We start from the raw sequence: 15,969 nt of genomic DNA, 5'->3' as shown, positions 1-15,969 counted from the left end.
CTCAGTGAGGAGTTGGTAGAATATTTTTTCTCTGATATAAGTATATAAGTTTTTATAATAAACATGCTGGGTTTTCTGTTGCATGGATGTGGGGGAAAACTCCCATGAGAATGTCTTGAAGGGTCCTAGTATTCCATTACTGCTGTTTGAATGAATTAGGCATTAATCCAAATATTTGGATTTTATCACTAATATTTCCTGCATTTGCTTTATTAAATGTACACTCACTGATCAATCCAACAACTTTTTAAATTTTTTTGCAAGTCATACACATAGGACATTTTTTAAACTAAAGACCCCAGTGTACATGGTATGTGAATCTTATCATAGTCTTGGGAGGAATATGTAAATCCATAAACTTCAATCTACGTCAGAGAAGAGAATATGTTTTTCTAAAATACACCGCCATGGCTCGGGTTTTCTGGTTGTCATAGTTCAGAGTAAATCAGTCATCAGGTGTGTCTTTTTCCCGATCTGCTACCTCCTGTGCCTCCCAGCCTGGCTGTTCTCCAAGTTCAAAGAAGATGTAGCCCTGTCCAATTCTCAGATATGGTTAGTTCCAGGCACACCCAATGTGTGTTTGACCCACTGTGTGATGACTTCTGTTCTGCGGTGACAGTTTTCTTCTTCCCTGAGGTCACATTCTTTTGGAGTATACTCTTCCTTTTACAAAGACAATTAGTTGTAATGTTTCCATTAGTGATTTCTAGTCTCCAGCCAGTCCTAAGGGAAGGTTCCTGGGTTCTGCAGCTCACACCTTGTGTACCTCATAGCTTATGAAACTCTGTCAAAATCTTGGGTCTAACTAGGAATTGCAGTCTCTGAGTTTCTGGAAAAAGAAGTTGTGCCCACATAGTGTCGTGCAGGCACTACACAGCAAGCCTAGACATAGAAGCAATTCTTGTGAAGGGTCAAACTGGGATTCCTTTTTAAAAACTGGTATCAACTGGCAGGACCGTGGTAGTAGTTGCTAGGCTTAGACCTAATGGCTGACTCTAGGATGAATCTCCAAGAGACCATACGTAGGCATTTTTATTTTTTGTCTGAGAAAGTTATTTTTTTTTTTTGGCACAAAATGAAATAAAATAAAATTGATGAGCAAGCTCCAACTTATGTCAGTAAAACATTTAAATCTAATTAGGATTGAGATTACTCAGGGACTTTGTAACAAGCTTCCATTCTTCTAGTCCAAATAACTTCTGAAACAAAATAAGGAAACTATTCTTAAACAGGTCTGATTCTAGCAATCCTGTATTATTCATAGGAGAAGCCTGTGAGGTCAAATCGTAAGATATTTTACCTTATGCCTTTCAAATTCATACTTTTTAAAATAATAAAAATCGAGAGAACTAAAAGAAAGTTTCTAGCCCCTTGGACCAAGGAACAGCAATAGAGAATTTAGTTGGCATTTCCTTTGAAATGTATATCTCAGCTTCTATGTCCTCCATAGTGCTGTGACCTTACAAGAGAAGTGCTCCCAGTTGGGTGACTCACCCAGAATGCAGAATCAGTTCTGGAAACTACGCATGTATTTTAGCTTCCCTCCCCTTTGGCACAACTTGACATTCGCTTTTGGATCAGAAAAAAGGAGAGAGAAAGCCAGAGACTTTAATTGAATTGTAAGTTATAGGATAGTTCCTTTGTTCAGAGTCTTTCATCTTTAGATATACGGATCATTTTAAAAAGTAAAACACTAGACGATTCTCTCCGCAGGTTTGCTTTACTCCAGACACACTGCATGCGTTTCTTACATGCCCAGGTTTGTGTAAAGTAATTCATGGCTCCCTTCATATGCTCTTATTTAAAGCAAAGATCAAATGAATGCATATTTCTGTAACATTTACTATAAATAATATGCTGTGCTACATGTTACCTGAATTTCTGACTTGTTTAGTAATCATTTTGTAAAGCAACACAAAAATCAGTGGGTTTTTTTTTTTTTTAATGTTTTGATTTTTTTCTTTTTTTTTTTTTTTTTTTTTTTTTTTTTGAGACAGGTTTCTCTAGCCCCAACTATACTGGAACTCACTATGCAGACCAGGCTGGCCTTAAACTCACAGAGATATGCCCACTTCTGGCTTTCAAGTGTTGGGATTAAAGTCATGCACCACCATACCTGGATGGCTTGTTTTTATTTTTTGAGCCAGGATCTAATATGGCCAAGGATAGCCTCAAATTATTATGTAGTCCAGGGTTTTTCATTGTTATTGTGTAAGATTTTTAAAAGTTCATATGGGTGTGCATGTGTGAGTGTGTTTGTGCATGTGTCTGTGTGTGCATACATGCATACATGTGTGTCTGTGCTTCTGTGTGTACATGTGTTTATATGTGCATGTGTGTGTATGTGTGTGTGTATGTGTGTGTTTCTGTCTGTGGTGTTTGTGTGTTTGTGTGTTAGATCCCTCTGGAGCTAGAGTTACAGGAAATTGTGAGCTACTGTGTGGATGTTGGGAATTGAACTTGGATCCTTAGCAAAATCAGTATATGCTCTTAACTTCTGAGCCATCTCTCCAGCCTCCAATATAAACTGAACTTTAAACAAATTATTATTTTCTATGTAAAGGTAAAATTCAATTACTTCTGTATTTAAAAATCTGCTATACTTGAATTGAGATGGTATTTGTTACCAGATGTACTGTACATATTTTTTTCTATATTTTTAACCAAAATTTCTTCCACTAAACTAATAATATACATTCTGTACTATTATGTTGAGTAAAATTACACACACACACACACACACTTAAAAGATAAACTGCCTATGGCTATTTTTGTTATATTTGTCCTAAGACTCAAGGGGAAAATCAGACAGGAAATCTCTATTAGCTAAGCTGCCTCATGCCTGCAACTTCATAGAAGCTAGGGATAAATCCAAAGAGCAAGATTTGCGTTTAAGGTGACTAAGTCAATGTATATAACTGACCATCCAGCCACAAGACCACAGGGGATTTATATAGAGATGTTTCCTTTAGGTTCCTTTTTCCATCATAAACAGGCTCCCTCCTCACACCCCTGTTATGTAACATCATTTGATTTACTCACCCAGGTAAAGCCAGGGAGTACCTGGCTCCTGGAGAACCCCATCACCACCACCATTTTATACATCTTTCCTTAAGACAACATTTCATTGCTATCAGTGTACTCAACAAATACCTAAGTGCTTCTGTGCACCATGCATGTTCTAGGTGCTAGAAAACGGGTGAAATGGATGGGGTGCTTCTATGGCCTACATTCTGCATGTGATTTGATTAAAAGGGGAAAAAAATCTACAGGAATTACAGAAAAGACAGACAAGATAGCTGCCACCTTCCTTTGCTCATAGATATAGAATACATTAAATAGGGAAATGGAAGGGAACTGAACAGACAGATAACATTTTAGGAGAATAGAATAAACCTTTTCCCATTAAAAAATGTTCCAAATGGATTGTCTCGATGATCTATAAGTTCCTTATTTTCTTCACTGTACTTTTGAAGTCCTTAGCATGAATTAGAAATTGTGAGATAGTTAATGCTGCAAACCCATCCTCCCCAGGGCACCTTTCGTTTTTCCTTTTTTCCTGTGCTTTGCATTGAACTGGGATCCATGCATTCTAGATAAGCATTCTCTATCTTGAAGCTGAATCCTCAGCTTCTGTATTACGTACTGATCCTTTATAGAAGAAAGGGCAACCTATAAAATATGGTGTTATTACTTTAGTCTAGTAATACCATTCAAAAATAACATAATGGGTGTTAACAATTAAGTAGTAGAGAAGTTGATACTCCAATGAGCTTTTCACTAACCGAAAAGTCACCTTCAATAATTTTGTAACTGTTTTAGAGTGGATGACACCATGGCTGTCACACTTTGTAGTCATTACTTCCACTGAGATTCAAGACATACTCATTGGGATTTCAAAGAAAAATGACATAAAATAAGATGCATATTAAAGAAATTATGTGGAGATTAAAAATGCTGTTTCTTATGTTTCAATAATGATAGCTTCAATTATCTCATTGTACTACACAAATATGTACATTTATGCTTCATTTACAATAGCAAAACTGGAATTTTCCACTTGCAGAAGTGGGTTTATATGTAGCTGCGCACTTCATTTGTGGGGAGTACAACATCAACTCTCTATAAAAGTAAAATGAACTTACTATAACTATTATATTTAACAAAAAGAACTGTCCTGATGACCTTACATCCATGGCTATCTACTGGAATCGAGTCTGAAGGATAGGATGTGCCAGAGGCAATTGATCATTATGTTTCAAATGGAGCACAGAGAACTACAGACAATCAATAGGATGACGATGCAGCAAAAGAATCTTAGAGATGAGTAAAGTTCTCTTCTCCAAGATCATTCCAGTGGGTAAGAAAGAGGAATGTATGCCATCTTGATGCCCTGCCCACAGCGGGTACAGCTTCCCTGCCCCAGAGAGGAAATGGCTTTCTGTCAATCCCCATCTGCCCTGTGAAGGATCATGAAACATCATTCAGGTTTGGTTTGCTTTATCAGGTACCTTTTCACTGGGGAGAGAGAATTACTGGGAGAAACAAAATCTACACATTTCTTCAACTCTTCTATTGTCTTTGGTAGGATCTACGATGACCAAGGATCACTAGGCTTGATTTACTTAAATTAGAAAACAATTTCTAATTAGAAACTTTACAGGGAAGTATGTGATCTGGGCATTAAAGACTAGAAAAAAAATGTGAAGGAATACACAGACAGTTTAGACAGACAGGAGGATGTTAAATGCCTGACAGTATATTCAAGGAAGGAAAGTCTATGGAGCTCCATCTCAATCTGAAATAAACAATGAAACAAAACAAATGTTGAGTAGCTCACAACTCCTCCTTAACTCTGTATGCATGATATAATTGAATAATAGCATATGACTGAACGAATGTAGTAAATGAGGTCAAGAAATCTGATTGGAAACCAGGTATGATGGCACACGGCTATAATTCCTAATCTTGAGAAGTTGGGGCGGGAGGACTGCTGCAAGTTTGGAGTCACACTGGTACGTAGGATAAGTTCTAGGTGAGTCTAGGCATGCACAATGAGAGCCTATCACAAAAGGAATAAAAAAATAAATAAATAATCAAACAAACACTGTGATTTGGGAAAGTATGAGAAGCTAGGTGTAGACTGGAGGATGTTTTAGTCCAATAAAGACTTTTGGGTATCTTATGTTCTGATAGAGCAGCCAGTTTGTAAAACCCCACTTAGGGCCGTGAGCTGTCTTGTAAACCCAATGGTTTCACATTTCAGTAGCAAATAAGTAGGTGATTCATCACTTCTGCCTGTGATTATCTCAACATGATGTTCCTGTTGTCACCATTCTATGTTATCCGAACTCTATCTTTTTGAAGCTGTTAAAATAGAAGCTTTGGTAAACGTTTTCAAGTGGAACAATAAAGGAAGAGGAAGAGAGAGAATAAGTTTGGGTTGTATGGTCAGAGCAAAATGATATTTGCCGACCCTTTTCATCTCCTAAAGCTAGTGTACTTACTGCTGATAATAAAAACAGAAGCGAAATAAATGCAGACATAAATTGCTTCACTTGTATTTGAGTCACAGTGGTATTTAATGATTGATCACTTGATGATTTTTTTTTTTTAACTGTTGGTCTTTGTTTGGTTTTAGTTGTGGTGATTGAACTGAAGTCATTTGTGTGCTAGGCAGACACTCTCCCACTGAGCTACATCTCCAGCCTTAAGCATTTTCATTGATAATGTAGTGGGTCTCTCTCTCTCTCTCTCTCTCTCTCTCTCTCTTTCTCTCTTTCTCTCTCTGTCTCTCTCTTTTTGTTGATCCTGGCTTAAAAGGAAGCTAGAGTATTGGAAAAGTGGATCAGAAATGCTTGCATATTTGACTTGGTGCTGCCAAATCCATTCTGTGTTCTGTGACCCCTCTTGACCCTGACTTAGTTTCTAACACTAACTTTGGTACTTACTTTGGTGGCTGATGAGTTGTGGCAGCAACATATTTTATTTTTATTAAGAGCACATTTTATTTTTATTATTAAGATGTATTACTACCGCTCTGAGTCTGGTCCGGCACCGTGACTACTTAACAACTAAGAATAGGGATAATATCTTATGCAACTCCCATAGCAGGAGTGGTAGCCTGAGCTTCCTGTCTCTGGGGATAGACAGTTCTCATCAACAACTGCCATGTGGTGAGAAACTCAAGCCCTGAGGAGGAGAAGCCCCCCATGCTGGTATACCATTTGACATCCATGGTGAGCCCAGCTGATGTCTGGTTCCCGATGTGAGCCACCTTGAATGCTCCAGCCTCATTGTGCCTTGAGCTGATTGCAGCCCCAGTTGGTGTCAAACAGAGCAGCAGAAGCACCCAGCTGAACCCAGTCAGCCTGCAGCCTAGTGATGGCGCTTGTAATGATATTTCAAAACAGTTGCTTTCACAGCAGTACATAATTGAAATATCTTCCCCAGAAGAGTCCTGGGACTGAGGCTGCTGATGAACTCATTCCATTTAAACTATGAAAAACAGTCTTTGGATTTATGTCTAATCCATAACTAATCCCCATAACTAATTTTTGAAAGTCACTTGGCAAAACTTAAGAAGGCATATTCTTTTAGAAACTACACACCTTTAAGTTTTCTTACATTAAAGTCTTATATTAATAGTTGTACACTCTAGTTCCTTTATTCTCCCAGTGAACTAATGCATAAAAAGTACATAATAGGTATTTTTTATTTTTCTAAGAAAAGGAATAGTGTTTTTTTGCTTGTTTTGGTTTATTTTTCGTTTTTCTCAGCAGAAACAGCATGAATCTGGCCTTCTTAAAATTTTAGCCCTTTCATTTAATAGTTATTTTCTGCTTAGATTACCTGAGTTACCTGTCTCTTCATTTTCAAGCTGAGCAGACTTGAAAGGCTGAGAGGCGATGAGACATAATGTTAATTGTGAACTTGAGGAGTTCCTGGCACATAGGTGGAGCTCAATAAACACAGCTTTTATGGTTACGAAGGAGGTGGTAATTATAGGGTTTTTAGAAAGCTGTAAGATTTCATTTCATGTTTCTAAGAACACACAGGAATGGGTGTTCCTGGGTCTCATTAAGGTGGACTTTACAGGGTTAACAATGGTCTGCCTAGAAGCTCTCTCTAAAAACAAATGTGTTGCATCCCAAGAAGTGTCCAGTGGTAACCCTATGGACACTGGCTTCCTCAGACTTTATTGCTGAAAAGGATGTGAGGGTGGGTAAGAGGCAGCTTCTGGCACCTGGTTCCCAGGGGAGAAGTAATGGAGAATTCCCTTTTTTTCCCTTTACTTCTGTCCTCCCCTTCACACTTCCATTCATTTTTTAATTTAATAGAAAAAAATAGCAAATCAATAGTTCTATAGGAAGCTGGATTTCTGCAGGCTGATGGGAGCAAGAAGCCACAAAGTTCACAAAATGCACATCCGAGGGGGGAGCATACATTCTAAAGTCTGACTTGTGTAATCTGAGCCCGAGGATAGTTGTGACAGTCCTAGGAGTCTAGTCCCTCTCTGATGTTTTGTCCTAGTCTGTGGGTAACATGATCCTTTTCCTTGTAAGTGACAAGGGTTTTAAATAAGACAGCCGGAGAGTCAGCAGCAACCTTCCCTGCGATTAAGGTTAATATGACAACTAGAGAATGAGCCAGCAACTTTTTCTGTGACTGAGGTAAGGGAGGTAATTGCTATTGGTGGGAGTGATATAACACCTTTTCAGAGCTGTGGGTTATGTCCTTGGTGTTCCCTCACACCTGCCAGGCTTGGAGCTACCTGATTCCATCCAGTCTTTGACATTTAAATGACCTTGACTACGGATAAGCTCCAGTTCAGTCCTTGAATGTAAGGTTTGAAAGCATCAAGTATAATTAGACATAGTAAACCTTGAAGATGCTATAATCACTGAGTGTATCAAGATGCTATTTTATTTGAATATTGACACGAATATTAGCAATTAAAACCTGAAGCATCAAATGCTTTAGTGGGGATTTCTCGCACTAAAAAATTTCATGTCCATCACTAGACTCTTTGTTAAGAAAACTCTCATTTTCTTAAAATCAAGTAAATGAAGCCAGAAAATGATCCTATGAACAATTTCAGAATACTGGTGCATACACAGGCAGGTTGTGTAGAGGTGAACTCTCGGATGACTCATTTGTGCCTGTGAGCCTGTCATAATCCTGGTTACAATTATGCAAATCCAGCCGGGCTTTTGTTGGTGGCAATGACAGGACTGAAAACATAGTTTAAGATACCAATGCCCTTTGAATCATTCATAATTGTGGAATAATTTCATCTGGAAGGAAATGATAATATTCTTACCTCCTGGCATGTAAAAAAGGCTTAAATATATTTCAAAGCAGTAGAATTGTGTTGCACAAGATGAATTGTGCTTAACGCTTAATGCAGATTTCCTTAAGAGTTGAGCATTGCTTGTCACTGCCCCGGGTCTGCATGGGATGGCAATGAAGCCAGTTTGTAAGACCTGCTCCCTGCCCCTGTTGACATAGTTCCTTGGATGCCATTTGGTTCCTTGGAAGCCATTTGGATGTCCAGGCGCAGTGAAGTGTGGCTCAAATGTTTAGATGAACAGAACAGACACTGGCATACCACAGAATGTTCCCTGGAGTCTGTGCTTGCTCTTAGAGACAGTGAGTTTCTTCCATTTATTCCAGTACTTCAAGTCCTGTTTCAAAACAAACAAACAAACAAACAAATCAGCATGGAAGTTATCTGTAAATTACAGCTACTGAAACCTAATCTACAAGGCACGCTCTTATAGCAAATTCTCAATACTTGCAGTGTGATTATAGCTGAGGAGATGTGGTGTGTATTACAGTGTCCAGGGAATTCAAGCCTCCTCTGCAGTGTGGAGTCAACATGAAAAGCTAATTTGAAAATGAAGCCGTAGATAGCATAAGCATTCCTCTTAGGGTTATTCTAGTCTACTCTGGATGGAATAAGGGGATAGAAAATGTAAAGAACAGACACTCAGACTTTTTCCCTTCCCCCACACCCCCACACCCCATCCTGCCCCAGCACACACTCAGCAGTTTGCACTGGGCATTGCAAAATCTTTAGCCACAGGAAAGGCCGAAGGCAGAGCTGTCCATGGTTTAGAAAACAGTGTTCTAACTGTTGGTTGAAAATCGGGTAATAAGAGTCCTGTTAGTGAACAAAACTTATTAGAGAACTGGCTACGGCTACGGACGGAAGGAATGCGGCTCAGCGGCAGGCAGCAAGAAATTGCTGTTGAAAAGCCTACCTCTCTGGGGAGGAGTCAGAGATCAGACTTTGCCAAGCCTCAGGTCTAACCCAGAAGGTCCCACCTCCACCCTCCACTCCCATCCCCCTCCAGCCCAACGTTGTTAGATTGTTAGCATCGATCCCGGGCTTTTTCTGACCCCACAGTGGGTGAAGAGAAGAGAGCCAGCAAGACGGAAAGCAAGCAAGGTGGAGTGTGGGATGGGAGACTGGGGCCTGCTTTGGTAGAGGGAAATAAAAAGGGGGGAGGGGAAGGGGCCAGGGGGAGACCAAGTCTAGCTGGTTCCTGGCTGCTTCTCTTTTCTCTGGCCTTTATTCCTTGTAATTGGATAAAATAGGAACTCACTGGCGGACCTGTGTTGCTGGGTGTACTGTACTTATTAGAGACTAGCTAACAGTAAAGTGGAGACTCCGGGTGGGGGGCACAGGAGACAGAGGAGGAGGAAAGAAGGTGAGAATATATATTTAGGATGAGGGAGGAGGAAGAAGAGAAAGAAGCTGTGAAGAAGGAAGATTACAGAGGAAAAAGTGACTGAGCGCAAGAAGGACAAAGAGGAGTGGTTGGGGGTGGGGGTGGAGGCAGGGCGGGGAAGGGAGTTACCGCCCCTCCTGGCTCCTCCTGCCCTCGCATCCTTGTGCAATGGTACTGTTTGCAGTGATGCTCAGAGGGCAGGCACCTGCTGCTCTGTAATGATTCAGCCTCTTTCAGCCGCTGCGTTAACACGACAGGATGCTGTTGCTACTGTCGCTGCTGCCTCTCCTGCCGCCGCCGCTGCTGCCGCCGCCGCCTCCTCTGGTCTTGCTTTTGCTTTTACTTCTCCTGCATGACAGTTGTTTTCTTCCTCTAAGCAGACACCAGCTTCAGACGCTTGAGGTGAGAAACATGCCTTTCAGTTTGGGATACTGGTTTACTTAATCGGCTAGGCATCAGCTTGCTTCCTATTTTGGTCCCTTGCCTTCTTGACCAACCGGGATGGTTTGGAGAAGCCTTTGAAAGAACTGAAAAAGTGTCCCAGAAACAACAGCTCAAGATATTTCGGTACACTTCTATTTTATAGTTGCCAGAAGCTCTTTCTTTTTCGTTTTTCTTTTTCTTTTTCTTGCCTCCTCCTAAGCTCTCTTACTTTGGATAATGGCCTTGGACTTGGGAGCCTTATCGATTTCCCCCTTCAAGATGCTGTATCATTTGGTTGGGGGGAGCTCTGCATGGTAACGCACTGTGAGAGAGGCCAGGCCTTCTGGAGGTGAGCCGATGGAGATTTATTCCCCAGACATGTCTGAGGTAGCTGGCGGGAGGTCCTCCAGCCCCTCCACTCAGCTGAGTGCAGACCCATCTCTCGATGGGCTTCCGGCAGCGGAACATATGCCAGACACCCACACAGAAGATGGGAGAAGCCCTGGACTCCTGGGCCTGGCGGTGCCCTGCTGTGTGTGCCTGGAAGCTGAGCGCCTGAGAGGGTGCCTCAACTCTGAGAAGATCTGCATTGTCCCCATTCTGGCTTGCCTTGTGAGCCTCTGCCTCTGCATTGCTGGCCTAAAGTGGGTATTTGTGGACAAGATATTTGAATACGACTCTCCTACCCACCTTGACCCTGGGGGGTTAGGCCAGGACCCTGTTATTTCTCTGGATCCAACTGCTGCCTCAGCTGTTTTGATATCATCTGAGGCGTACACTTCACCTGTCTCTAAGGCTCAGTCTGAAGCTGAGGCTCATGTTACAGTGCAAGGTGACCATGTTGCTGTGGCCTCTGAACCTTCAGCAGTACCGACCCGGAAGAACCGGCTGTCTGCTTTTTCTCCCTTACACTCTACCGCACCGCCCTTCCCTTCTCCAGCTCGGACCCCTGAGGTGAGAACACCCAAGTCAGGAACTCAGCCACAAACAACAGAAACTAATCTGCAAACTGCTCCTAAACTTTGTAAGTAGTGAGAGAAAGAGAGACTGATGGTGGCTTAAAAGAAAGGGTGGGCGGGAGCTTCCAGAAGGCATTCTCTAGAGGGCTAGCTATTTCCTTTGCGTTTGCATTTTAACCCCCGGGAGGTTTTATTTGGTGAATCATGTGACAGTGAAAAACAAAATAAAAGAATCTTATAAACCCCTAGGATGAATCAGGTTTTTAAACAGCAACTCCATGTAGCCAGGTTGTTAAGTCTGAAGTTGTCAATCAAGAACTACAAGCATCTTTTAAGTCAGGCTTTAGATGTAAGCTAAGCTCAATTGATTTACAGTAGTTTTAGAAGTTAATATCTGACTGCCCTTCCTATATTAATAGCTATGTAACTTCTGTGTGCCATTAAGTATTATTTTGCATTGTCCCTTGTCCCTCTGCAGAGTTTAGTTCGCCTTCTTCCTTCCTATTCCATCTTCCTGGAGCCCCAAGCTGCCTGTCATCTTTCTCTAGCTCTTCTTCCTGCCTCTTCATTACATCTCCTGCACGTCTGAATTTTCATTGTTTGCTTCGGATACTGCAGCAAGTCTGAGGACACGGTCCTCCCTCTGCTGTCTTCGGACCATAGCTATACTGCACAGGTCTCATAGGAACTTACCAGAGGCAGTTTGTGTTCTGTTTAAAACAAACTGCAGTTCTCCACAGAGGGATTTTTCCTAAATGAGTTTTGTCTTCTGTAATCAAGTATTTAAATAGATTTCTTGCCAGTCATTAAAAACTGTGAGGACCATTAACTAGGTACCTTTTTTTTTTTTTTTTTTTTTGAACATGTGTCATTTAACCCCATCATATTGCCAAATCCTGGTTTTATAACCTGTGAGAAAAAAGACACCACACTATTAAAAACAATCTGGAATGAAACACTGGTGTGTGCAGAGGTCATTGCCTTAGCTTTATGGTGGAAAGTTGACAGCCATGAGATGATGACCAGCCAGATTGTTCCAAATGTCAGTACTGAGCTGTTTTTTTTTTTTTGTTATAATATTTAAAGAAATGTTTGCAGTGTTTTCTGTTTCTGCCTTTCCCACTCTTTATTATTACTGTTGATGAGTTTACTTAGTAGGAAAAAAGAAACCCTAAAAGATGAGAGAATTTGATTTTCAACAATGCATGTAAAACACTTAAGTGTTAGAAGGAGCTGAGGGTAGAGTCTGTAATAAAGCACCCCTTCAGTTTTCCCACACAGTAGGGTTCAGAATGAAGCTGTGCAGTATGCTAGAGAAACTCAGGAAAACCAAACTTGGTATGTGCATGAGACTCAAGATGGTTTGACATAGTCCTGCTTCTGTGCAAACGCTTGAAAAGGAAGCCTGCTTTTCCAGGTGTAATTAGGAAAGCCTCCTGCATGCAGGCACAGCTTTGCATCTTCATCAAATCCCTAAAGCATCATTAAAAATCTGACAGACTTTCTGCCTTTGCTGCCTCTTCCCACCTGGCAAAGTGACCGGGAAATAATACTCAGATGAAATGATGGGCTATAAAAAGCAAGTGCAGATCCTACAGACAGGCAGCATTCCCCACACAGGCAGACAAGGTTACCTCTTTGTCTTTTATTGTTTGCAACGGAAAGCTTCAGTTGAAACATGCACACATTGGTTGAAGTGCCGGAAAAACAAACAAACAAACAAACAAACAAAAACAAACAAAAAAACTAAGGTAGCTCTTTGAAAAAACTCTTCAGACAAACTATAATTTTGTCATCTGATGAACAGACAAAGAAACAGACAGCACACGACCCTGAAGCAGGTCCCCATAAGAAAGTGCTCAGGAACTTTTGAGAAATTGGTTTTGAAGGGAAATTCTACTAAATGTTTTCAATAGGCTATATATTCCACCCCACCCCATTCTATCTGTCTGTCTGTCTGTCTGTCTATCTATCTATCTATCTATCTATCTATCTATCTATCTATCTATCTATCTGTCGATCTCTCTGTCTCTCTCTGTTTCTGTCTCTCTGTGTGGGTCTCTCCGTCTTGTCTCCGTGTTTCCTCTTCTCTCTCTCTCTGTCTCTCTCTCTCTCTCTCTCTCTCTCTCTCTGTCTCTGTCTCTCTCTGTGTCTCTCTCTCTCTGTCTCTGTCTCTGTCTCTCTCTCTCTCTCTCTCTCTCTCTCTCTCTCTCCTAGCCAGGCCATTGATTTTTATGGCATTAGCAATAAGTAGGGAAGATTTACTGCTGCTTAAAAGCCTCACAGAAGCCACCTCTGGCCTGAGCGCAGCTGCAGCATTCTGAAATGTGTCCAGCACAATGTCTGGGAAGCAGTTTTCTCTTGAAAAGTTGGGGGGTGGCTGGGTTAGAACAGTTGGTTAAAGCGCTAGACCTGCAGGGTTCTCTTATGTGAAAAACTTAACTTTCTGGACTTAGCAGGCATCTGTCAGTCGAGGTTCAGTGAGTCCAGGAATGCTGGTTTGCAGACCTGCCATCGGTTCCTTTTCTGTTGTTTAGAAAGGCTGTGGTCATTAAGTGAAGGGAGAAGGCAATGCTTAGCCTGGTGCTGTTGTCTTGTCTGCTTTTTCATCTGGGTTGGTTGAGAAAGTTCAGTTTAGCTGTAGAAAGAACTGGGCTTTCTTTCTCTGTGCAGGTTTGACATGGACTTTGCCATCATGGCTTCTGTTTTCAAGTGGCATGATTGTCTCTGAAATATGCTCTGCCATGGTTTCAAGACGGCACCCTCCCTTTCCTGATTTTCTTCCGTCTCAGCATAGTCACCATCTCAAGCACAGAGCCATAGCCTTCAAGGTCATCATCTGTGCAGAGCTAATTGATTCTTCTTCATCCTGGAGCCTGAGAAACTGGAAAAGTGACAGACATAGCGTTTTCGTCTGCTCTCTTAGTCCCAAGCCCAATTGACTGGCCTGTCTTGAGATTTTATTTTATAAATACTAAAACTATCTCTGTCTTCAAGGACTCTGGACAAGTTCTCTATCTTTGGTAGAATAAAAGACAAAAGCATAGCAATCTTTTTAATGGCCTGCAGGTAGAGTATCTATCTATGGTAGGATTTTAAGAATGGAGGATTTTTTTTTCATGATGTAATACAATTTTTATGTTTTCACCATATTAAGTACACAACCAGACTTCAAGAAATTGAATGCAAAACTAGAATAAAAACATCTGCATTTGTCTTTTTTATTCTAAAGTTTTTCTATTGTCACAGTGGTTCTATTGTCATATTAAGCTTATAGTTTTTATATAATAAGTCACACAATACTTGAAATTCTACCTCTCTGTTTCTATAGTATAAACCCAAGGCCTCGTGCGTGCTGGATATATGGTTTATTGTATCCTCAGTCTGAACCATTAACTTTTTTCTTTATCTGAGCTTTAAAACTTTTTTTTTTTTTGGTCCTCCATTTATATGAATAGAGCTGGCTTTGGGGAAGTCAGAAGCTTCTATGGCCAGAGAAAGAATTGATTAATTAGCTTTTAGCCAGGAAACTGTGGTACTATCCTGAAAAAGAAATTGCTTTTGAGTTGTTAGACCCTGCTTGAGAACAGCTTCTTGGAGACAAGAGTATATTGATATTTTTATCTTAGGCCAAATTTGTTTTGCTTTGTCTTAAATCTTCACTGGATTGCTTGAAAGAAAAGCTATTGTTGGCACAGCGACAGTTTGGACCCTGCCATCTGTACAAGATTAACATGCTGAGTTGCCCATCCCAACTAGTCTCTTCCCTTGATTTCAAAGGACCTTCCATTTTTAATTCAAGTAGATTCTTCTCCTCTGTCTTGATGACTGGAAGCCATTTGGAGCAGCACTCTTCTATTAACTTCTCTCCACCGTATCCCTCACTTGTTTCAGATGGAAGACAGTAAGAATTTCAAGAGGCTGACAAATGCCTCCAGTTCGAGCCAAATGATTAAAATGGATGAATGTCATGCTTATACTCTAATTCCTTAACCTGAAGTACTTACTCAGTGACACAAAACAATAGAAAATATAGTATCCAGCACTCCTGATTTTAAGTGTGATTCAATCATGTACACACATGAACACATACATGTGTATGTATACTATACATACACACACAAGTGCACATACTCTCACACAGACAGTGTACATATACAGCCAAACACACACACATACATACACTCACACAGACACATAAACACACACACACACACACACACACACACACACACACACACACACACCATTCTTCTACAATCACCACTATTTCCTCCTGTCATCTTATCCCTCCTGCTTGACACTTCGAGCCGGAGACCACCTCTAGGGTTTCAAGTACCATTCACCTAACAATTAAGCAGGTACTTCAGCCAGAACCACTTGCTTAGCATGTAGGAGTCATATGAGTAAAATTGGATTTTCCTCTCATCTTCCTGTTCTGCGTTTATTGAATTTTCTATCACGGTAGTCTTTTCCCTCTGTGCTGGATCATCATCAGTACAGTGTTCGTCTTGCTGCTGGAAACAGCTTGAGTTACCTAGGGTGAGCTGTTTTCTAAGACACAGCAGATGGCTGTGTGGCTCACCTCTTTCTTGCATATCGCACTTCCGAGATTTCTTCCATATTCCTTTGTGATGCCCAGATCAATCATTCTCTATCCCGCCTTCCCAACTCTGCTTTGAGTCTGTCTTATTGCTGTGCTCAATGCCACTTGACTTTACACATCAGCATTCCACTACATTTTAAACATCTCTCCCTGTCTTTTCATGTGCCCCTTCATTTCATTTTAATACTGAATGCCATTTTAAACTATTGTCTCCAGCTAGTAAAAGCACATGCGTGTTTCTTTT

At 40.9% G+C, this 15,969-nt stretch overlaps 2 protein-coding genes across 18 annotated transcripts in view; both read left to right on the top strand.

The window, feature by feature from the left end:
- Positions 1 to 15,969, top strand: part of LOC117721623 (pro-neuregulin-1, membrane-bound isoform) — a 200,804-nt gene that overhangs the window by 80,658 nt on the left and 104,177 nt on the right. For 8 of the 17 annotated variants that reach the window (XM_034520427.2, XM_034520425.2, XM_034520426.2 and 5 more), the window contains exon 1: positions 10,517 to 11,184. The exons of 8 other annotated variants lie outside the window; for them this stretch is intronic. In XM_034520427.2, coding sequence (XP_034376318.1) covers positions 10,518 to 11,184 — 667 coding nt within the window. In that variant the 5' untranslated portion in view covers position 10,517. Of the gene's footprint in view, positions 1 to 10,516; positions 11,185 to 15,969 lie in introns of those variants that run through there. One more of the 17 variants, XM_076914000.1, reaches the window with a different exon arrangement.
- On the top strand, positions 9,996 to 10,181 carry LOC143434674 (uncharacterized). The gene has a single exon (XM_076914004.1). The coding sequence runs from the start codon at positions 9,996 to 9,998 to the stop codon at positions 10,179 to 10,181; it is 186 nt and encodes a 61-aa protein (XP_076770119.1).

Source organism: Arvicanthis niloticus, chromosome 16 (assembly GCF_011762505.2).
Source record: "Arvicanthis niloticus isolate mArvNil1 chromosome 16, mArvNil1.pat.X, whole genome shotgun sequence".
In the NCBI taxonomy this organism is placed as follows: Eukaryota; Metazoa; Chordata; class Mammalia; order Rodentia; family Muridae; genus Arvicanthis; species Arvicanthis niloticus.
This window is presented reverse-complemented; position numbering and strand designations above follow the sequence as displayed.

What these genes read in the sequence shown, in the direction of transcription:
- LOC143434674 (XM_076914004.1), top strand. Translation starts at nt 9,996, where the DNA reads ATGCTGTTGCTACTGTCGCTGCTGCCTCTCCTGCCGCCGCCGCTGCTG.